This window comes from Podarcis pityusensis, assembly GCF_964106645.2.
Source record: "Podarcis pityusensis genome assembly, chromosome: 8".
NCBI classification, from domain to species: Eukaryota; Metazoa; Chordata; class Lepidosauria; order Squamata; family Lacertidae; genus Podarcis; species Podarcis pityusensis.
The window spans coordinates 28199168-28223251 of NC_138033.1; the positions used below are offsets into that span (position 1 = coordinate 28199168).

General features: G+C 48.3%; 1 protein-coding gene across 5 annotated transcripts in view; it reads left to right on the plus strand.

Moving 5' to 3' along the window:
- The first annotated feature begins 6982 nt into the window (after positions 1-6982).
- Positions 6983-24084, plus strand: part of TFAP2E (transcription factor AP-2 epsilon) — a 70436-nt gene continuing 53334 nt past the window's right edge. For 2 of the 5 annotated variants that reach the window (XM_081015652.1, XM_081015654.1), the window contains exons 1-3: positions 15910-16240; positions 17291-17746; positions 21064-21115. In XM_081015652.1, coding sequence (XP_080871778.1) covers positions 16214-16240; positions 17291-17746; positions 21064-21115 — 535 coding nt within the window. In that variant the 5' untranslated portion in view covers positions 15910-16213. Of the gene's footprint in view, positions 7664-11693; positions 11865-15909; positions 16241-17290; positions 17747-21063; positions 21116-24084 lie in introns of those variants that run through there. The other 3 variants (XM_081015651.1, XM_081015653.1, XM_081015650.1) reach the window with 3 other exon arrangements.

Consider the following 24084-nt stretch of genomic DNA (forward strand, 5'->3'; position numbering starts at 1 on the left):
ATAAGTTGTAATTCAGCAACTTCTCTTTCAAGTCTATTTCTGAAATTCTTTTGTAATAAGACAGCTGCTTTGAGATCCTGTATTGAATGTCCTGGGAGATTGAAGTGTTCTCCTACTGGCTTTTCTGTCTTGTGATTCCTGATGCCAGATTTATGTCCATTTATCCTTTGGCATAGGGTTTGGCCTGTTTGTCCAATACAGAGAGCTGAAGGGCACTGCTGGCAAATAATAATAATAATAATAATAATAATAATAATAATAATAATATAGAAAGCTCACACGTTTCACCAGAATCAGTACCTCCAGTTCCATTCCTGACAGGCTATGGAGAGCTTCTGCCTGAAGCTTCTTATACCTCAGTTGCTGGAGCCTGATGCTCTTAATCTCGGGGTTGTGGGTTTGAGCCCCACGTTGGATGAAAGATTCCTGCATTGCAGGCAGTTGGACTTGGGCTCCTCCTTTCCAACTCTATGATTCAAAGCAATGGTCCACCTGAGGCAGTTGTCTGATTCTCTGTAAAGCAGCTTATATGTTTACATGGACACATGCCATCATAAAAACTGGTATGGTTTTCACATGGGAAACTGCACAAGCCTTCCCAGCCACCCAGCTACATTTATGAACACAGCCAGGAAGGTGCGGGGGGACATCATGGCTGAGGTGGCAAAGCATTAACCCCTGTTAACACAAGACTGCCATGGACACACTTGCTATGGCAGGTGCACTGGGGGTTGTCACAGACTCACTGGCAGAGGAAGGGGGTGCGGTGGGTGCTGTCTGCCCCAGGTGTCATCTGGGGGGGGTTGACATCGGGCCCCCCGCTCCCCTGGGATGCTAGCCCCGCCCCCACAAGCGGTTAGCCCCACCCCCGGGTGCGCAGCATGTGTGCCGCTCCAGGTGCCGCAGCAGCTAGCTCCGCCTCTGCACAGACTACATGGGAAGGATTTGCTCAGTGTTGGGCATTTGGAAGATGTGCTATATTTGCATACACAACAAATACCCAATCCTGTCTCCTGTTAGAAAAATGTGACTGGGCCATCCCCAAGAATGTTTGTTAAGAGCATACAGTGGTACCTTGGGTTACATATGCTTCAGGTTACATACGCTTCAGGTTACAGACTCCGCTAACCCAGAAATATTACCTCGGGTTAAGAACTTTGCTTCAGGATGAGAACAGAAATCGTGCCGCAGCGGTGCAGCAGCAGCAGGAGGCCCCATTAGCTAAAGTGGTGCTTCAGGTTAAGAACGGACCTCCGGAACGAATTAAGTACTTAACCCGAGGTACCACTGTATTTACTCTTACTCCTTAGGCCAAAAGGCTCCATGAATGGCTTGCATGCAATTACAGTGGTACCTCGGGTTACAGACGCTTCAGGTTACATACGCTTCAGGTTACAGACTCCGCTAATCCAGAAATAGTACCTCGGGTTAAGAACTTTGCTTCAGGATGAGAACAGAAATCGTGCTCTGGCAGTGTGGCAGCAGCAGGAGGCCCCATTAGCTAAAGTGGTGCTTCAGGTTAAGAACAGTTTCAGGTTAAGAACAGAACTCCAGAATGAACTAAGTACTTAACCCGAGGTACCACTGTAATTCAAACAAGACAGTTTCCTGTCTGCAGGCTTACAGCCTGAAGGAAATGACACAAAAGGAAAGGAGATGAGAGGGAAGGGGGGGGGGAGGCAAACTCCGGCACCAATCCTTTAAATTACATGAGAGTTACTCTATGTATGAATGAACGACTGAAACAGAAATGGGTTTGGGAGAGGAGGAGCTAGTCTACTAGTTGAACTAATGGGATCATCCTGCTTCTCATCTTTTCCACTGCTGCAGCTTGCTAACCTGCTAGTATGTTTTGTAATACTGTATTCAGATGGAACACAACAATTGCTTTGCTGGTGCAGACCAAAGATCCTTCTAGTCCAATACTGAGTTTCTGTCAGCAAGCAGTCTCTGTAAACTTACAAGTCGGATATGAAGTTGAGCATCTCCACCCCCATCATTCTGCCCTGGACACTGAGGTCCAGCTCCGAGGGCCTTCTGGTGGTTCCCTCACTGCGAGAAGCAAAGTTACAGGGAACCAGGCAGAGGGCCTTCTCGGTAGTGGCGCCCACTCTGTGGAACGCCCTCCCATCAGATGTCAAGGAAATAAGCAACTTTCTGACTTTTGGAAGACATCTGAAGGCAGCCCTTTTTAGGGAAATTTTTTATGTTTGATGTTTTATTGTATTTTTAACATTTTATTGGAAGCCTCCCAGAGTGGCTGAGGAAACCCAGCCAGAAGGGCAGGGTATAAATAATAAATGATGATGGTGATGATGATGATGACGATGACGACTTCCTCCTGTTGTTCATCCCAGTTCAGGGATATCCTCCCCCTGTATATGGAAGATCCATTGCAAGTGGGGGCAGTTGTGACAAATCAGGATGAGCAGAGAAGAGTATTAGCTTTTGTTCCTTCTCATGGTCCACCTCTGCCTTTTTAAACAAAACAAACCACATCGCTGCATCTCAGCAGCCTCTCTTTCCGCACAGAGTTGCCCCCCCTGCATTGTTCTGACTCTTTCCCTGTAAAAAGAGAATTGGAATCATACACAGACTACTAGATGAGCAATGGGCTTTAAGAATTAGGTGGAAAATCTCTACAAAATATAGCATGTCTGATCCAATTTTAGCAAATGAAACAGATCTGGTGGAAAACAAATGCAATCCCACAGAACTTTCAGGCACTGTGTCCTTGAAATTCATTTTGGGTTGTCTTTGTTAGAGACAGAGCAGGAACCAGGGAGGGAGGGAGGAATAGCTCCTCTGGTTTCACTTCTACCTCCCCCCCCCCCCTTCCCTGCCTCTCCCCCGCCCTGCTTTCATTGCTCCTTTTAATGCCATATTTAATAGAAATAAATTAGAATAAACAGTCAGCCCTCAATGTCTAAAGACAGGTGGCAGAGTAATATTAAAAGAAAGGAATAAAAATTCATTTAATGAGCATTGTTAATTAAACCTGGAATTCAAAGAGGCCTGAGTTGTGGGAATTCAGAGGAAAAATGAAAATGAAGGGAACAATCGCTCCGGGCAGGAAGAGTGGAATGAAATTAAATTTAATGTGGGATTCTGTTTGTTAATGTCTATCACACATCATAGTGTATTACAGTTTAAGCTAAAGTGTTTCCCCGCTCCCAACCCTCTTCACACGCAAATGACCCCCCCTCCCATTTTTCAAGCAGGCAGATTTCTGGAATGAAGTGGACAGGCTAGTATAACAGCAGCTCCTGCCCAAAAACAGAAGACAGAGAGGCCCAGAAAGAGAGGGCTGATCTCTTGACCACACCTTAGTAATTATTAATGGACCTTGGTTGTGTAGCAAGAGGCACTGTTTTAGGAAGGCTCCCAACTCCTGGTGTTTCAGACCATTTGCAATTATTCCTCAGAAGCATCAGTATTTCTGATCAGCTCTCTAGTTTGACATACTGTTGTTACAAACCAGAGCTGGAGAACCTTTGGTCCTCCAGATACTATTAGACTTAGACTACAACTCCCATCATCCTTGGCCTCGCTGGCTGATGGGAGTTGGAGTCCAGCAACAACTGGAGGGCCAAAGATTCTCCCCACATCTGCTGTAGTGTAAAGAGAAGTCCACAAAACTTGGTGGGTTCTGGTGCGGCACGACTCCAACTCCCACCATTAGGAATGGTGGAAAAATTATATTCACATTTTAAGTGGAATGTATCAAAACTGCACTTTCCAAAACAATATGAAAAGCACAACATAGCCATCTATTGAAAGCTGCACTTATCAGAATTTCAGCGGAAGGATGCCTTTGGCTAAGCTGTGTGTATGTTCCCATTCCACACAAGCATAGAAACAACCAGGTTCCATATTCAGTATGAAATTCCTGAGAATCTCTTTTCTTTTTAAAACCATCTAGCTCTCATGGTTGCAATAATATGCTTGAGAGTGTATGGACAATGCCTGGCTAAATCTCAAAAACCACAGAGTTGATTAATTTTCCGGTGGTCAACAAGTGGCCTGCATAGTTCCTTCTCCCTTCCTGTAATGAGCAGAAACAGAATAAATAATGTGAACTATGGTTATACATGGTTCCAGTTACAGATGGGTAGCCGTGTTGGTCTGCCATAGTCAAAATAAAAAAATTCCTTCCTGTAGCACCTTAAAGACCAACTAAGTTAGTTCTTGGTATAAGCTTTCGTGTGCATGCACACTTAGTTGGTCTTTAAGGTGCTACAGGAAGGAATTTTTTTATTTTGACTATGGTTATACAGATTTATCTAATTTGCATAAGGTTGCAGAATTCAGTTTTTCTTGGTGCAGATTATTATTTTTTTAATCCCAATCAGAGTACATGTAGGCTTGTAGAGGTAATCTTATAAGAGCCATGCAAATCCTAAAGTGGACTCCTCTTGAAAATCCTTAGAAAATCCTCTTGGTGATACTTTCCTTAATAGGCTTCCATCATCTTCCCGTTGCTCCCCAAACACTTTGGCACGCCAGAGCCTTTTGGTCTGAAAATTAGGATGGGGAATGGTTTGCGGTTTGCTTAATCTCCTCCAATAACAGTTTTCATCCACAAGCGCAGGGAATTTTTCCACTTCCATTGGAGTCTGTATCCCACGGAGCCCTTACTGTACCACCAAATATTGTACCACTACCACCGAAACACAAAAGCAAGAGGAAAAGGTGGGAGGAAAGGGAGCAGGCGATAATGATGACCAATGGGAAACACCCGGTAAAGATGGCATGCAAACATTGTGGTGGAGCTGGGAATCTAACAAATACTTATTATTTCTAGTATTATATTTATATAGACTGCAAGAAGATCAAACCTATCCATTCTTAAGGAAATCAGCCCTGAGTGCTCACTGGAAGGTCCGATCCAGAGGCTGAGGCTCCAATACTTTGGCCACCTCATGAGAAGAGAAGACTCCCTGGAAAAGACCCTGATGTTGGGAAAGATGGAGGGCACAAGGAGAAGGGGACGACAGAAGACGAGATGGTTGGACAGTGTTCTGGAAGCCACCAGCATGAGTTTGACCAAACTGCGGGAGGCAGTGGAAGAAGACAGAAGTGCCAGGCGTGCTCTGGTCCATGGGGTCACGAAGAGTCGGACACGACTAAACGACTAAACAACAATAATTATATTTATATTATTGTGCCAATATAGCTTGGGGGGATGGGCAGCATACAATCCTGCATTTGCTATTCCTAGTCTGGTCCATTGAGCTGCCTGGGCACTGTAACAGCCAGCATTTAGCTGGTCATAAGGGGGAGCAAATGCTTGATCTAGCCCCACTCCCAGCTTCTTCCAATCAATGATATTGAAGTTTAGTAATCCACCTTATCTAATTTAGGTCATAGAGAGAGAGAAATGGTGTGGCGGAGTTATTAGAGTGTCAGAACAGTGCTGCAACAGACTAGCATTGCCTACATCTCTGGAAGAGACAAGAGTGCTTCTGAGCATACTCAAAGTACCTGCCGCTGAGGCTGTGCGCACATTTACCATTTATTCCACTGCCAGTGCTCTGTTTGATTGTTTGCTAGTTACCATCCCTAAGTATTCCTGCACTTTCTTGATGATTGCTACTGATGGATGATATACCGCCCCTCAGACTAGCTTCTGGCACAGTTAAGATGAGGTGTGTACATTTCTGGCAGCTGTTGCACATGCTCAGATAACAGCTTCACTGAACAGAAGTTTGGTACAGGAAAACAAAGCAAGTACAGTACAGTGGTACCTCTGGTTAAGAACTTAATTTGTTCTGGAGGTCCATTCTTAACCTGAAACTGTTCTTAACCTCAGGTATCACTTTAGCTAATGGGGCCTCCTGCTGCCGCCACGCGATTTCTGTTCTCATCCTGAAGCAAAGTTCTTAACCCGAGGTACTATTTCTGGGTTAGCGGAGTCTGTAACCTGAAGTGTCTGCAACCTGATGTACCACTGTAGTGTGTATAGGAGCCAATTCCTAGGGTCTGAGGTCACTTCAGCTTCCCCACCATAAAATACTTGAGGGGGCCAGCCCTGGTGGTGTGCATCAGATGAAGACAGTCTGCTCCCTCTCTGGTGTTTACAGTCAATTGAAAATGCAAGTTGAACTGGTGCTGGTGTGCACATAGCCTGAGAACGTGGGACTCTTAATCACAAGGTCATGGGTTTGATCCCTACATTTTCAGGATGCAACACTGGGCAAAAGATTCCTGCATTTGCAGGGGGTTGGACTAGATGATCCTCGCGTGGTCCCTTCCAACTCTACCATTTATGATTCTATGTCTGGAATGTGTAGGCGGGGCTAAGAAGTTAGTGGGTGTGTCTTCCGGACCATTCTGAGTCAACTCTGCTTCCCTAGTGAGGGCTGTTCTCTAAGCCACGACTATAGCAGAGATGGGGAAGCCACAGGCAGGGAGCGGAGAGCCAAGCCTCTCCATCTAGCCCTCAGGACTCTGCCGAGGCCACTCCAGCTACAGAACTACATCCCTCCCCAGTCCTGCCTTGCACCCTCCTTGAGCGTTGTTGCCTTGCTGCAATGTGTCCTTGGAGCCTGTGATACTTCTTGCGCAATTACCCCTGGAGTGTGAACATAACCAGCCTACTATACAAACATGAAAGGAGGAAAGGGGGAGGCTTTATGTTCGGTGGGTGGGGAGCAACAAAACCTCACTTAGTTATTTTTATTTATTTACTTGATTTAGGAAGGACAGCTGCCCCCCTTGGCTACGCCCATGGGGCTTTCAATGGCTACCAGCCATGCATAGTGACTCTGCTCTACCTCCACAGCAATGGTTCTGAATACCAGTTGCTGGAAACCACAGAAGGGGAGAGAGGCTCTTGTGTTCGAATCCTGCTTGCGTGTTTCCCACAGGCCATTGTGAGAACAGGAGGCTGGATTGGATGGGCCATTGGCTTGATCCAGCAGCTCTTCTTATGCTCTTAGGGAACTCACATGTATTGCTCTGCTCGTTTTTGCACGAGGCCCCTGGAAGGCACCTAAACCCACCCAAGCCCACCCCCCAAACATCTACTCCTGGCCTCTTGGCTTCCTCTTGGCTTTGTTAGGCTTTGTTTTCAACTTCCACAGCAGCAGCAGCCGCCCAAGAGAAAGGGTGGTGTAAGGAGATCGAGAAGTCTGGATTGCACGATCGCCACGAAGGCCGACCCGTCTCTCTGCTCCTTGCAGCCAGAAATCTCTCTCGCAAGTGTTGCTCCGAATTTGGGGAGGGGGGCGGCTGGCTGGGCTGGAAGAGCAAATATCCCCCCGCAGCACCCAGGAAGAAGGGCTTAAGAAGAAGAGGCCTCCGAGGTGCCAGAGCAGCTGCCGCCCCCTCGGGGTTCCGCGCAGCCTCTTGGACTCTGAGCGTCTTTCGTGGGGGGCTGCTCCGAATCGCCTCCAAGGTGCAACTTTCCTGCCCACTCAGACACACACGCAGAGAGAGAGAGAGAGAGAGAGAGAGAGAGAGAGGGAGAGGGAGAGGGAGAGGGAGAGGGAGAGAGAGAGGCTCGCCTGAATCTCACAGGAGTGGCAAGACGGAAGGAAGGAGGCAGAGGAGAGCTGGGCTTGGGGGTGTCCTGTCTCCACCGCTTTGCGCTTCGCACCTTTGCACCGCAGGGATGCATTGGAAGTCGGGCAACATCAAAGAGGAGCGCTACTACCTGCAGGTAAGCAAGCAGGACGCATCCTGGCTGGGTCCAAAGCCCCCCTTGCCTAGCTCAGCAGCCACGCTGGCTGGACGCGCCAGGCAAGCGCGCCTGAGGCCGGTGCGAGAGGTGAGCGGCTTCCTCGAAAATAAGGGGCGCAGAGCCTCCGGTGCGCGTGCTTCCTCGGAAGTAAAGCGCCGCTGCACGCAAGTCGGCTTTGTATCCGTGCAAACCTGCAGCAGACGATCTGGGCTGTTAAGGCTGGCGGTTTTCGTTCTATTTGCAGCGGAACTCTCATTTAACGCTCGTTGTCCTCCCTGGGTTTTTGCTTGGGAGTCAGCTCCACGTATGTTCGCGGGGGTTATTTCCACGTAAGGGTGCCAGCGCGTAGGCACGATCCCTCGGGAGTAAATTCCCTTGAGGTCAGACGGACTTACTTCCGAGGAAACATGCACAGGCTCGGGTTGCTGCTCCAGATCCTGTACACGATTCCTCGGAAGTAAGTCCACTGAGCTCAAGGGGACTTTCTCACAAGCAAGTGGGCATAAGATGAAGGATGGAGGCCCGGCAACCTGCCATGGACTTACTCGAGAGTCACTGGCGCTTAAATTTAAGTGAGCCCAAAGCATCGAGGGAGTTATTGAATAGAGTTACAAAAAAAAATGTATTTTATTGTATTTATTCGCAATTAATGTAAGTTGCTAAAACAGTGTTTTATTTTTATTTGCCTAATTAAAGTATTTCCATTCAACTAATAAGACAGCTGGTGTGCGTGGCGCTGTAAGTTGCCCAGGAATGCCGGGCCAAACTCTCTCCGCTTCAGCCCCGCATCTGTAACATGGACATCATAATATTTGCAGGGCTAAGATCGTGAGATGGTGCGCGGGAAGTATGTGGGACGCTGGAGCTGAACTATGGAAATGCTGCAGCTATCAGACGCAAAACGGCGTCCCTTTAAAGGCCTCGATCCAGCACAAGTTAGGCACCAGCTCCACGGAGGGAACTCAATGGAAGGCATCTAGGGAAGAGCCCACGTCTCCCAGTGAGATCAGTGGAGCTCCCTCAGAAGTCCAGTGCCTTGTCTGGATCGTGCCTTTTACTCTAGAGGAATCCCTTGCACGTCAACTAGGAGCAAGCTCAGGGATGCCGAAAGCGAACCGGATGAGGACCCCTGAACTTTACTTTGCCTCTGGCGGTCCTTTTAAGACCTCTTAAGCCTCTTCCTTTTCGATATTTCACCTAAAAGCAACCGACTTCAATCAGGGCAGGATCCGTTTCCTCCTGACGGCCAACAACCTTCCGGATCGGTTTCCCACCCGCCCAACCCACGCCCTGGTAATCCGAATTATGAGTTCCTATGCAAAAAACGTTCCCCCAGCTGGTTGGGGGGTGTCCTTGTTCTTGTCGATATTAGTGGCCTCGTGACGCTGATTTGCCCGCAGAGCGAACCATTAATAATAATAAAAAGACTATAGATTCTCTGTCGTGGCAGTCATCACCTTTAAAGCAATAGCCAAACGGCACATAAAATAAATAAAAAATAAAAAATCGAAAAATATTCCCCATACTGAAAAACCCTGATCGAAATGCTGAAAGAATGCATTGTATTTTTATTTATTATTTTTAGTTTAGTGTTTATTTAAAGTTGTACCTCTCCATTTAGCTTCCTTAAGGCTCCGAAGGCAGCACCGGCTCCTGGAACAAATATGGTTTTGTTTGTTTATTGCCGTTTCTTATCATTATTGGCCACGATCCAGCCAAAGTCCGGCTTCCTTTCCCCCATCCTGAGCCTATCTTTGCTTACTTGGAAATAATTCCCTCCTGTGCTGAGTGCGTCCTAGTCCCAGGTAAGTATGCCTAAAATTGCAGCTTTTGAACCCCGTTGGTTTGCAGGCACGTGCTTAAAATTCTCCGGGCGAAATTCATGGGACCTGGTGCCTGAACCTAGCCTCGTGCACGAAAGCGAAAATCCCTGGGGGCTTCCACCTTTTCTAAGCAAGTTTGCTGAGCATTGCACCTTAGCTAGGAGTGTTTCTAAATTTGACTGGAGCCTGTTGTGGTGGTTGTTGTTATTTCTTCTTCCCTCCCTCCTTGAAGGCTCTCCCCCCGTCTCCCCCTCCCTTCCCCTGCACCTGCCCCTTTCTCTCCCCCACCCCCCTCGCCCAAATAAAAGGAACCAGCTGTAAGAAATGCCACGCGACCATGTCCTAAGGCTTCGCAGTGATTTATTGAAACGGTCTCTAAGAGATTCAGAAGCCACATCAAATGAATGAAGCCCACTTTAAGTGGCGGGAGTGGCACTGGCAGAGGAAGAAGCGGGGAGGGTGTGTGTTGTGTTCCTGCTGCGGGAGCCGCTTGCTGTGTTTTTCTGTTTCTTTTTCCCGCCTCCCCCTTTTAAAGATACAAATAGGTATCTCCACTGAGTATGCGTGGGCGCAATTCAATCCATAGTGAAGCACGGGTTCAGCCCGATCCTGTACATAACTGCCAGGAAGTCGATATTAGATTATGCGCCTGCGGCCCCAGGGATATTCATTCATTCTCTCTCTCTCTCTCTCTCTCTCTCTGACACACACACACACACACACAGATGCTTTTTTGCAAACCGCTTGCGCCACCCCCCAAATAAGCGGTATATATAAATGTTATCAAATAAATATATTAAGCACCTTTGCAAATAAATAACAGCAACCAAGGAGGAAGTTTCCTTCCGTTTGCACAGGACTTGCTTCCAAGAAAGCGTGCCGGCGCTGCAAGGCGACCCCCTTTCGCTCTGCTGCAGTTCCTTCGATGTGCAAAGACTGGCTCGCCTAGACAGCAGAATCTTCCCCGCGCTGTCCTGAGCAGGGCCAGGGCTCTCTCTCCCTAGTCAGAAGCAAATCTTCGCATGGGTTCAACCGGAGGCTTACTCCCATGGAAACCTGTATCGCCAGCCACCGCTTCTCCCCCCATGAAATGGTTGAGATTTCAAAGCGGTCGCCTTGGGATGGATCGTGTCCAGAGAAGTTTTGGAGAGAGCGAGTCTTCGCAGGGACATGAAGAGAACTGCGCGCCCCACTTCCTTTTTCCCTTTTGAAAAGTTGCTTTTCCCTGTCCGGCTTTAGGACGAGCCAGTCATTGCTCTGTCCACGCTGGTGGCGGAAAACAAATCCGCAAATATAAACTGATCCGAAAATGCTATCCTTCCAACCCAGCTTGTCTTCGCAGACCTGAATAAAAACCGAATATCTGTCCAGTCTTCCTCCTCCAAACGGGCGACACACGGCCTGGTTAGGCTCTCCTCTTTTCCTCTTTGAACTTCCAAATAAACGGTGGCAGTCCTTGCCTTCAGGTATTGTGTCCATTATGACTTTTTAGAGCTTTTGGCAAATCCATTCCTAGATGCCCCGGTTCTTCTTTCTCTGTTCCAGCTGAAAGTGAGGCGGGTGGAATCGACTCCAGGTCTTTTCGGATTACTTCCAACTATCCACAAATCCCGGGGTCCTCTTCACTTCGTTTTTGAAAGAAAGCAAAAAAAAAAAAAAAAAAAAAAATAGAGACAGAGAGGATATTGTAGATCTTGAGGGAAAGTTCAGAAAAGGGGTGGGGAAGAAACGTTCAAAGGGCTGGAACACCGAGGAAAGACTTGCCTTTCAGATCGTCACGTCTGCAGCTTTTTCGTTTAGTGGAAAGAAACGGGCGAGTGAGTCAACAGCGCCAACTTTTCAGCGTGCTTACCAAGAAGCAAGTCCTGCTAGGTTCAGTGAGGCTTAGTCCCAGGGTAGTCTGCACATACTTAACCTGAGAAGCCCTGACGTATACAGAAGTCTTTCAAGGACTGTTTAGCTATGGTAGCTCAATTGAACCTGCATGTACAGGACCAGTATACCTCTGAATGTCGGAGGCTGCTGGAGCAAAACGACAAGGAACGCCACGACTCCCCATCACCTCCTTTGTGCACACACCATATCGCACATTAAAAGCATGCATCTCAAAATTATCCTGGGAAATGTAGTTTAAGGGTGCTCTGTGGGGAACAAACTATAGTTCCCATGATTCTTTGTGAGGGGACAGGGCGGTGCTTCACATGTATGGTGCGCGTGTGCCAGGAACGGGCCGCTCTTGTAACGTCCTTGCTTTTCCACTCAATGGGTTTTTGGTCTCATCCTGCGAAGGTGGCTCTTGTGGAGAAAGGCTCGTTCGCCTTTCACGGGTGCTCGTACTTTTCAGTGCGTGTGTTGAGGTATGTAAAGACTGGGTGCTGAAGGAGACTAACTTTCTGCGCCTCCTGGAGGCACCTATGGGTGCCTGGGCGGCCAGGCAGCAGGACGTGTGTTGATGGGGAGACTAAACGGAGGGCGAGGTGGATGGGCTTGAAGAAGGCGCTCGGCAGTTCTCCAGTGAAATGACACATCACTCAGCTTATAGATGGGTAGGTAAACAAATTGTGCGCACATCAGAACGGGATCTTGTTGCACGGAAAAGGAGACAGATCGTAGCGAGGGGGACCTTTGAAGGGCCAGGTCGCTGGGTTGGATATTTGCTCGTATATTTCAGTTTCCTTCTGAATATAGCTTAATGTTGGCTCTCTCCCCCTCGCGCCCCTCTATAATGCCTGGTTAACCCTCTCATTACTACATAGACATACATAGTTTTTCTGGACAGAGGCGACACATTTGTGTCTCTTTGAAGTACATGTGAAGAGGGATCCCATTCACGTTTACTCAGTGGTAAGCTTCTCTAACTTCGGTGGTGTTTCACTCAGGAGCGAGTGTGAGCTGGGGCGCTCGCCTCTTGGGTACGCTGTATTAGGCCGGCTGTTAACCAGCGAGTTACGCGTGCGTTCAGTTCCATACGCAGCGTGTTCGCACGTTACACCGAACACAGGTACAAGCTGTCTCTACCCATGTGCAGGCGCTTGTGTGAAATTGTACATTTGTACACTTAGCTATTAGGCACACAGACTGTTCATGACACTTCTTGAACGCACAGGTACGCAGATTGCGCAGTCCTAAAACGTTAATCGTGAGCGTCCCTCGTGCGTGCGTGCGTGTGTGTGTGTAAAAACACGTTTGTATCTAGCTGAAGCGTCATAGATTCTACAGCGGGTGGGATGTCTCCAAGGGTTCTGGGATTCGGGCCCCAGCTGCTCTGTGCGGAGATAATTTCTGCATGCTGAGATACGTCTTTGGTACTAGTGATATTTCAGGCAGACACTGTTAACCAGCGCGCGGGGAAATGCACTGCTTGCTAGTTGTGCTTTCTCAGGTATTTGCAAGATTGAAAAATGAGCTGGCCAATCATGCCACCTGCGACAGAAGGCGGGGATCTACTGGGACTTCCTCCTGTTTTCTTTTGGGCCTTAAGAAATAGTAATCGTGGGCCTTCCCCCAGATTTGGCCTCAGGAACTAAGGACGACCTTCGCCAGCGTGGCGGCCTCCAGATATTTTGGACTACAATTCACACCAGCAGGGGCGTAGCCAGGGTTTATGTGTGGTGGGGCAGGCTTCATATTAAGGGGAGCAGAACCTCAGTTAGTTAAGTATTTTTTATTGATTTGCTTGATTTGGGGAGGGGGTAGCTGCCCCTCTTTCCCCCTTGGCTACGCCCATGCCCATCAGCCCCAGCCAACATCTGGAGGGCGCCCGGCTGGCGAAGGTCGTCCAAGGAACTGCGCTTCCAATGTTATTCTAGCATTGATTTTGTTCTTGAGGTCAGAAATGTAAGCACCGTTTCGTAACTCTCTGGATGCGCAGCTTTTCAAAGCAACCTGCCTTTGTATATATGGCAAGCACAGGGACAAGATCCGGACTCAATGAAGAGAATTCTTAAGGCTGCAGTCCAGAGCACACTCACCGGGGAGCAAGTGCCACTGAATTCAGTGGGACTTCCTTCTGAGTGAAGACGTTGCACTGTAAGGGTGCCATCCTGCGGGCACAGATTCCAGAGGCAAACCTTATAGCACTTGAAGTGTCACAGTCGCTTTTTGTATTATTGTGCAAAGACTCCAGTCCCCCACCCCTTAACTGCCCCCTGGAAGTCGATGAGACTACAAGGCCTGCACACATCTGACCTGAGCCCTAAGACGTTCCCTTAACTCAGCCCTTGCTAGGACCTAGATAACTGATCTGCCTTTGGGCGAATTGCTGCACTTCAAACCACAACCACCACCACGCACCCCAATCCTCCCCCTCACCCCTTTCCTTCGCACCCACCTGAATAAAAAACGATGTTAAAATTCATTTCCGACGGGGGAACGAGGCGCGCCGCTAGGATTAAACCCATCACAATCCTATAGCAGGCGCGTCTCAATATCCAAATTGGGGCCTTGAGTTGCGTGTGTATGGGTCGTTTCCCCGGGGGCTGACCCCGTGGGATTTACTTCCGAGAAAACTTGCTGCAAGGCTCCGATGCTAAATACCCCCCGCAGCTCCAGCCTTTGCTTAATAATCACACTGAACTCAGCGGATAGCACGCTTGAATCTGCGGGGCTGAAAACGCGCCACGTGAAAAACAGTGGCCTTGGCTCCCACGTGCAATGCAATTAAAACGGCGACGAGAGTTAATTTTTCAAACTTTTGACTGCAGGGGGGGGGGGGGACGACTGTGAAAGGGAATATGGCCTGATTAAAACACAACCACCCACCTAACAGCAGCAACTTCAGGATGAATCAAAAGTGGAGGCTAGCTCCCTTCTCTCTCCTAGGGATGCCGTTTATCCATCGCCCTTCGTTTTTTAAGAAGGAGCCAGCCTTCCTTAAATAAATAAAAGAAAGCTCCAACTCCCCCCCCGCCCCCGCCGCTACTACGCGTCCTAAGCTGGAGCGCTTTTTCAAGCGCAGCAAAGCCCTTGTCCATTTCAGCAGCCGCGGAAGTCGCGCTTCGCTTGAGAGTTTCTGCGAGCTAGCTGGGCGGATCGATGTTTTTCCATCGCTGCGGGGCCTTCGCTTTCCTTGCTGTCTTTGATACGGAAGAAGCAGCAGGAAGGGAGCGGGGAGGTGGGGTCAGAATTATCACCTTGTTGGGCCTAATAAAATTAAAGCTAAGAGCGGCACGGAGAAAGCCGCCGCTCTCCCCACCCGTCCACCAACAGCCAGGAAAGAGAGTCTTGGGGACCCCGCTCTTCTGCCCTGCGCGTTCCCCAGATGTCGGCTCACCCGGGACACGGCAGGCACTAGTGGGGCTCGGGTCCTTCTCTCCCATTCACCCCGTTCTTTCACAAATTTAAGTCGCTCTTTTGAAGTTTAATGAGAAATCGCCAAAACCAAATCTACCCGCCCTTACAAACGCAGAAGAGGATTTGAAGTTGTAGCCAACCAAATATACTCAGAGGACAGCCACCGAAATTAATGGACCTAACTTAGTGATGCTCATTGATTTCAATGGGACCACTCTGGGTAGGATCCAATCCGCAGTATTGTCATAAAAAAGTAAATAATAATATAAAATGCCCCTTCTCCTCGAGGATGAAACACTGGCCATTTGTGAAAGCGGCACTTCCACACATCCAGATGTTTTAGGTTGCATGAAGTGGGATTGGAAGGGATGTGTAGCGAGAACAGACCGCTATTGAAGTTTCACCTTTTATTAAATATAAATCTTTTCCCCCCAATAAAAGCTAAGAACGACAATCAAAGCAGGGTTTGAATTTCTGGCAAACAGTTGTGCCCCAGAGATAGGCAGATCTACTAGCAGGGCAAGCCTATACAAGTCTACTCGGAAGCAAGCCCCACTGAGCTCCATGGGACATGCTCTCAAGGAAGATTGTGCACAGGATTGCAGCCTTAAGTGATAATTAACTTAGCTTTACTGCTAAGGGATACTCTGCAACCCTAAAGCTACTCGCCCGGAAGATGCGTCCCGAATCAAAGTCTGTTTAGTGAGATTTACTTTTAAGTAATTATGCCTAGGAATACAGCCCTGCCCCTCGATCCTATGTCTGTTACACTCTGACTTAAATCCCACTATATTCAGTATGGATCTATGTGCGGGTAGGATCGCAGCCGGATCCTGAAATGATTCCTCGGAGATACCGTAAATCTACGCTCTGTTCAGAGGGGCTTATTCCTCCTCAACCTCCCTGCTAACTTATTTCGTAGTCACCACATTTGGGCTGCCATGCGCTGGGTCTCTCTTCCTCCGCGACCCCGCGCGTTCAGACGCCGTTTTGAAGTCGCTGCGGAAGCCGAATCTATCCTCGAAACACCCAAGGCGACGGCTGTGCGCTCTGTCTCTTTAACGCGCGCTCCCGGCGCTCTGGGCGCGCTCCCGCCTCTATAACTGGAGTCCATGGAGTTGCATTGGGCTCAGAGGGAGCAAGAACTCGGGAGCATAGGCTGTTAAAGGGAAAGGCTCGCGGGGAAAGAAGCAGCCACCATCCCACCGCGCCGCTCGCTGGGCTACCGGCGGCGAAGGCCATCCATGGCAGCGCAGATCACCACCAGATTTTGACGGATTCTTTCGCCAGGGTTGGGGGCTGCTTTCGTCGTTGTTATTCTCATCCACCTCAAACAACAAACACCGCCCCCCCCCCCGGTTTGGGGGCATTTTCCTAGAAGATTTTCGTTGTTGCTTTTTTGGCTGCTGTCCAGATGTTGGTTCACACTTATTCCGCCATGGTGAGTTGGACTTTGTGTGTGTGCGCGCATTTGCGGGGGGGGGGGGAGCCGGACGGGGGACGGTGGGAAGGAGGAAAAAGAAAAGAAAATACGCTTTCCGCTTTCTCTATCAAGCTCATTCGAAGAGAAAGTTAATTGAAGGAACCCTATACCTCCAAATTAAGAGAGATTTCACCCTTTAATGTTGGCCAGATGTCAGGGCTCCGCAGCGTCCCCAGTTGATGGTTTAATTCTTTCCTTTGGAGGATTGGGAGGAGGGGGACACACCGAGGCGGCGGAGTCGATTACAAAAGCAGGGGGAGAGAGGAGGAGAAGCCAAGGAGACCTTTCCGACGTGCTGCTTCTGGTAGTTTGCAACTAGCAAATAAAAGACCCGCTGTCTATGGATAGAAGGCTTTTTAAAAATTAGTATTGTTTAGGCAACGGCTGCGCATTGTTGGTTCTCTTCCCCCGCCCTGTTCGGATTTCACTATTTTTCTCCTTGCTGAGAGCAAAACGAGATGCGGGAGGGAAGGGGTTCAGTTGCTATTGGGGGGGGGGAGATTACAGTAAACAAAGCAAGGTCGATCTCCACAATCGGGCACCCTCAACAAACTCTGGTGCTTTTGCTGTGTCTTGGGTGCTTTCCACCTCACAGTTTAAAAAGTTAAGTTTGTTTCTAAGCGGAAAAGTCAGGCCAGCTGCAAAGAGAAGATTGTTAAGTGGTGGTTTCCCCCCCATCGCCGTCGAATGCCCAAAGCGGTGCGCTTTTTGTCGTTTTGGCGCAGAGGCTGCTCGGCTTGCCCTGGGGTTGCGGGGAGAAGGCGAGGAGGAGGGCTCGGCGGGCCGGAGATGCGCCTTGCCTGCGGCTCAGGTGTTTCTGAGGCAGGGGGCCCTCGGGGAACTGCGATCTTAGGCCCGGTAACGCGCCCTTCCCTGGCGACGCTGCGTCCCCGGAGGAGCCGTGCGCTCCCGGCAAAGAGGGAGGGCAGAGTCCCTGGCAGCGTGGCTCTCTCCAGTGACCATTTTTTCTTTTTCTTCCCTTCTTCCTTCCTCTGCTCGCGTGTCTAGGACCGCTCCGATGGGCTGAACGGGAGCTCCACCGGAGGCCGCCTCTCCCAGCTGTCGTCGCTCAACCAGGCGGCGGCGTACTCGTCGGCTCCCCCTCTGTGCCACACGCCGGCCTCGGACTTCCAGCCGCCTTACTTCCCGCCGCCTTACCCGCAGCCGCCGCTGCCCTACTCACAGAGCCAGGAGACCGGCTACCCGCACCTGGGCGACCCCTACACCGCCATCAACCCCATCCACCAGCACCAGCAGAGCAGCTGGCACTCCCAGCGGGCGCGCCAAGAGGAAGCGGCCGCCGGCCTCCTCTCGCAGACGCACCGCGCGCTCGGCCTGGACCCGCGCAGGGACTACCCCGGCGTGCCGCGCTTGCTCCACGGCCTGGCCGACGGGGCGCACGCCCTGAGCGACGGGCCGCTGGGACTGCACGCCCTGGGCCACCACAGCATCGAAGACATCCAGGTAGGCACGCGGTTGGCTCAAAGGGGGGAATATCCGGCTCAAAGGGGGGAATATCCGGGAAGGGAAGGAAAATTCGGGTCCTGGTGGCGGGCGCTTTCGTCGAGGGGCGCGCAGTAAAAGGGACAGTGGCAACCACCCGGTTGCCCCTTCTCCAGCAAATATTGCGGGCTGCTCGGAGCCTGTCGCTTGACGCAGAAAGAAGTCCCGCCGAGTTCAATGCCCTCCATCCGCCCCATTGGAATCTAGCGTGTGTGTCTGCTTACGTCGGTGGTTGGCTTGCCACTGACTTGGGAAGCCCCCTGGGAGAAAGAAAGGCAGGAGAAAGGGATGGGGTACAAGCAGCGGAGCCTCCCACTACTCGTCCCACAGTTCAGGCCCGCCGTCCCGTCCCCGCGCCTATCGACGTCGAATTTCGATGAAACCTATTTCGAGTGAAAAGAAACAAACGCCTCTCCTCTGCTGAGACTTTCCCGAGACGACCCTCTCCAACCGCCGGGAATTGTAAAACGGTGGCGAATATATCAAACGAGGGTTTGATGTCAGCTTTAAACTTTAAATGCCTCCTAGGTGATCCCCCTCTTCTTTCCACCCCCTCTAAAAATAATAATAATCGTAATACATTGCCCATTTCTTCCTCCCCAAATCACTGCCTGCTTCAAGAGAGGCTGCGCGTCTTTCACAGTTCCTTTCTTTGAAAGCCATTTTACTAAATACCCCAAATCGTTATTGTTTTTAAAAGATGCAAGCTTCACTCCTGTCTTTACCCAAAACCTGAGCAGATGCGTTTTATTTATTTTAAAATGAAGTGATGGGACGTATATTTCCAATACTTTCCAGTAAGAAAACGGCGCTGATAACTGTAGTTGACGAAGATGAAAACTAAACACGGGGGCGGGGGGGGGCACAGAGGGGAAAAAATGCCTCCCCAATGCTGAAGTCCTACCGGGGAGTAAGTTCTATTGAAATCGGTGGGACTTACTTCCAATGAGATAATGGTCAGGATTTGTTAGCTTTGCGCGACTGGACAGTTTTTCAGAATATTCGACCCTCCTTCTTCCCTGGGAAAAATGGTTTCGCTCTTCTAGAGTCAAACCCAGAAACCTCTTGTTGGCCATCGCGAATCCTTCGCTCGCCTTATTTGATTTTCTTTCTTTCTTTCCGCCCGTCCCACCCTCGGATCTAAAACGGCCAAGAATCGTTGAAACGGCTAACAAACAAAAGGTCTTGATCCGGTTTCAAGCAGAACACACCGCTGCAAAAACAACACAACACAACACAAAAAATACCGTTTCGGATTAGGCTGGACGGGACATATTAGACTGAGGGAAGCGTAGAAAAGGGGAATCCCGTTTTGGATCACGCACGATCCCTGCTTCAAGAAGTGCCTTGAATCATTTTAATCCTTTCCACCCATATTTGCCCACCCCCAACCAACCTGGTCATGTTTGCTCCCAAGTAAGGGACTTTGGCTGCGATCCTAACCATGTCTGCTCAGAAGTAAGTCAAGCTGAATTCAGTGGGGTTTACTCGTAGGTAAGTGGGGTTAGGATTGCAGGCTCAGGGTTTTTCCTTACTTTGCATTGCTGCTCCTTCAGACCTAACAAAGGGCTCGATCTCTAGCCGGAGTTGTTTTGCATCTCGTGGATTTCCATAGGAGGTTTAAGTAAAAACTTGCTTTTGTTTTTCACTCTCTCCCGTTGAATTCAACTGGATTTTTAAAACGCTTAATTCCGAATGGCTCACCCCCAACAATAAGAATCTGCCCCCTGCATTTTTAAAATACGTTCAAGGCTGAGAAGTTACTAAGGAAGGAATCTCATTGAACTCGGTGGCACCTACTTCTGAGTAATCCTGTGCAGGATCGCGCTACTCCTGCGTATTCGTGTGTGTGGACCTGAGGTCTTTGGCTGCTGCTGCCGGTAAATTTGGTTGTCTCCGACTAATATACACCTAGAGTAGACGCATTTAAATCAATGGAGCGAAGTTAGTCATGCCCATTCATTTCAATGGCTCTAAAGCGGTACACAACCAGTAGCTCCCTGATTTATTTATATTTTTTAAAATAAGTGAAACGCTTAAAAATAATGATGGACTTTCCCCAATCATTTGGTCGTTTTTGTCATTCTTATTTTCAACAATCTTTCTTCCCCGGGGCATTCTGCCATCTTTTTGTTGGCTACTGACTGAGTCTCTCAAAACTATTTGCAAGGAGAGATGACAGTCAAGGACCCGGGCCATTTTGGGTACATATCTACAGGCGGGGGTGGAGTTGCTGGCTTAGTCCAGGACTTTCTCTGCTAGGAACCAGTTTGAACAACTTGTCCAGAACCAAAAATAGGAAAATGACATTGTGGGGTGGCTTCTTAGTAAAGCAAAACAAAAAACCTTTTAGGTTTAAAAACCAAACAAACAAAAGCCATAATTGCCGTACTGATGTCTCGAAGCAATCACTTTCTGAGTTTTGAAACATACTCAGAAAGTGCAAGGAAGGGAACTCCCAGTAATAGTTAACTAGAAGTAAGATGCGGGGAGGGAGCCCCTAATTGGGTTTTTGTTTTCCTCCTGAACACAGCAGTAATTTGGCTCCTGGTTCCAGCAAAAAAAAAAAGAGCAAATACAATTCAAATGCTCATAGTTACTCCTGAATTCAAGTTTATTCAAATAAGGGCTTGCTCCAAAGCTTGAATCTCAGGCTTGGGTCCCAGATGTTTCCACGGGAGCTAAACAGTTGCATAAATCTCTCCCAATAGGGGCTTAATGGGGGCTCAATGGGTTTTAGCAGTGTTTGCCTTTAGCTGAATTATGCCATGTATCTTGAAAGAGCAGTCCTGGATTCTCTTGAGGCTTATTTCCCTCTAGAAACATGGCCTTCTTGGTGTGTGTTTGTTTGTTTTGCTTGCTTTTGAGTAATAAAAGGGGAAGGGCCTGCCAGGGTTTTTTTCTTTCCTTCTCTCTCCCTCTGAATTATGAAATAAAGTTTCTCAAAATATGAAAAAGTTCTTTAACGATTCCAACGCCTCTTTAAAACTCCTGTTTGAGAGAGATGTTGTAAGGAGATAGTTTCGTTTCCTCTTACAGATTTTTTTTTAAAAACCACGTTTAATTTCTCTAGGAAACCCCTATATTTGATGGAGATGTGGGTTGGCTTCTTAATCTCCCCCTATCCCACCCACCAAGCCCCACACAGCTTAAACTTTATATTCCCATCTAGTGTCTCGAATGTTAAAAACGCTTCATGTGGATACTTGCAGTAATCCTTGCACAACAACTCTGCATGCTGAGGCCACGTAAATAATCTTTGCCCGTTGTTCTTTCAGGCTGTGGATGAAACTGGCATGAATCTCTTGGACCAGTCTGTGATCAAGAAAGGTAAGGAAACTTGTCTCATTCGGGGATGGTTTCATGGTTTTGTTGTTTTTAATTTTTGAAGGGGGTGGGCATGGAAAGCTTGAAAATGGGAATCGACATTCAGAACGGGACGGGGTGCTTTGGCATAGCCAATTCATGTTTGCTTGTGTTTGGATCCAGGCTATTGAGACCATCCCTAAGACTTTGGCTTCTCTTCACATTCCCCATCTTTGCTCTTAGACGTAAGCCCATCGGCTTACCGCCGTTTTTCAGATCTGGGCTTTGACTGAAGCTCTGCTTTTGTTGAGGGATACAGGGGGACCCTAGGACAGCTCAATGCTTTTTGGCACCTGAGGCAAACTTCACAATGGTGCCCAAGGAAGAAAAGGGTCAATAAAGATAGACAAGAGCAAAGGTTGTGGGTGGGGAGAAAGAAAGATTGGCATTGGGATCTGCTGCCCTGGTGGACCCTGTCACCTGAGGCAGTTGCCTCACCTTGCCTCATGGGCAGCCTGGCCCTGGGGGACCCCAACTTCCCCGCCCCCTGAACATAAGTAATTAGTTACAGATAGGTAGCCGTGTTGGTCTGCCATAGTCAAAATAAAAAAAATCCTTCCAGTAGCACCTTTAAGACTAAAGGTCTTAAAGTTTCTTAGAACTAACTTAGTTGGTCTTAAAGGTGCTACTGGAAGGATTTTTATTATTATAAGTAATTAGTTCAGGGAGCCTTGACCTGTGGCCCCATACATTCTCTAATGCTGCTAGATGTATATAAAATAACACTAACATGTGGACTTGTAGTGGGGAAGAGAATAGGGGTGTGAGAGAGAGTGCATAAAATCTCCCCCCCTTCTCTTCCCTCTGCCCAGGTTTCCAACTGTGCCATATCAATGCCAGTTTTCAGATTTGGGGGCACTCCAGAAGAGGACAGACCCTGAGAGCTATTGATTTACCCTTATCTCTGCTGCTGTGTGGGAGATAAGGGCTTTGTGGTGATGGTGGTGGCTTTTAAGGCTTGGGTCTCTCTGTTTCTTTACCCCCCTCAAGGCATTTTTGGCTGGCCTCTGTCTGAGTGTACCCACCACCACCAGAGCTAAATGCGCCACAGTTACTGAGGCAAAGACATTTGGATTTTGAAGTAGAAAGCAAGCAAGGAGGCAGAGCTTTCCAGTCCAGTCTGTGATTGTTTCCTTGGCTCTTCCTGAATGCTCCTCTTGGATATATTAAATATATTATTCCCTGAGCAAATTGGTGATTTTGTTTGTTTATGCAAAGGCTTGCTCATCTCCAAATTGTAGAAATAGCTGTAGACCTGAAATGGTTTTGGAGAAGTGAGGAAAGGACTTGTAAGGCCGGTGGGAAGTTGTGTGTGTGTGTGTGTGTGTGTGTGTGTAAGTAAAGCTAGTGCATTTTGTACAGCACGCCCTATACACTGTCAAAATGATCATCGGAACAGATGCCACTTAATATCTCATGCAATAGTCTTCAATGTTTTTCAGACCATGGGACCCCCATTAGCCCAAACGTGCGTTTGGAGACCCACTTCCTAAATTTATTTATTTTTATTTATCCTACCACATTTGTATGGTGTTAATGCTGCTGTCGCAACCCACCTTAAGCCCAGTAATGCACTAGTGAAAACCAAATATCAAGAGGATAAAATTTGGTGACTTAATGAGACAGGGCTAAGACCACACCATGAGTTTAAAGGACATTAAAAGCATACACCTACCTCCAGAATTCTGGGAATTATAGTCTACCCTTAACAAACTACAGTTTCCAGGATTCTTGGAGTGCGGGATGTGTTTTAAATTTATGGTGTGCACAGAGCCCAGGATGGAACCTTTTGTATTTATTTCAGTCATAATGACACCGGCCTTGGGATGAAGCCCACTGGACAATAGTGAACCTTTTGAGTAAACATGTCTGAAGTCAGGCTGCACAAACAACAAAATGAAAGAGGAAAGAGAATGATAGGCTCAATATTTTCATCAGTAAATTTGAGTGTTGTTTGTTTGTTTTTTCCCTGGGGTGGTGAGGGGAATTTGAACGCTTGCATCTCTTGACTAGAAAGCTCATTATTAAATCAAGCCATTGTTTAATGTGCTCTGGTGCTTCTCTGAAGGCCTGAGATAAGGATCTGCTGTTCCCTACCTATAAACTCCTAGCACATGGCAGGGGCAGAACATGGCATTGTGTGTTATATAGGCTGGAACGTTTTATGTTCTAGGAAAGCATGATTAGTAAGCATAGTGATCTATGCTGCTTCTTAAGGTGCTCAACCTCCTGGAATGGGGTGGTTTGAGTGGGGTGGTGGGAGCAACAGTAGAGTGATCAGTTAACTCTCCAATTGAAATCTCATCAAAGCAGACCTGGAGTCGAGAAAAACTCTGCCCAGCTCTTCAGTAAAAGTGAGTGGGTATGAGAAAAGACACCTGTAAGATCAAAATAGAGCCTTCAGGAGGTAGAATCTGGGTCCATACCTACCCAGCTATTTGTCTTTATTAGTGAACAGTTGTAATGTTATTTCGCAAACTTCTCCCGAACAGTGTGTGTGTTTTGTGTATGACTTCTTTTAATAACACTGATCCTTAGCTTGCCTTTTTATTTATCATTTGACCCCACAACTCTATGATCCTATGAATTCAAGCTGCTAAGAAGGCCAGCAAGGTGCAGATTCGCAGTAAAACAAATAGCGTAAGATTAAACCGGCAGACTACAGTGGTGTTGCAAATCACAAAAGGAGACATGGTGTTAAAGCTGACTTTACAGCCAAAGGGAGAAAGTCATTGCCATCTTCTGAACGCTCTGAAAGGATCCAAACAGTCAAGAAGCCAACCCCCCCAAAAGTCTTGCTTCTGGCAGGTGTCACTCTAAACTTCCTAGGTCAGGGTTTGCTAGGTTGGTGCTTTCCAGATGTTTTGGACTGTAACTCTCATCAGCCCCAGGCAGCTGGGAGCTGTAGTCAAAAACATTTGGAAATACCAGGT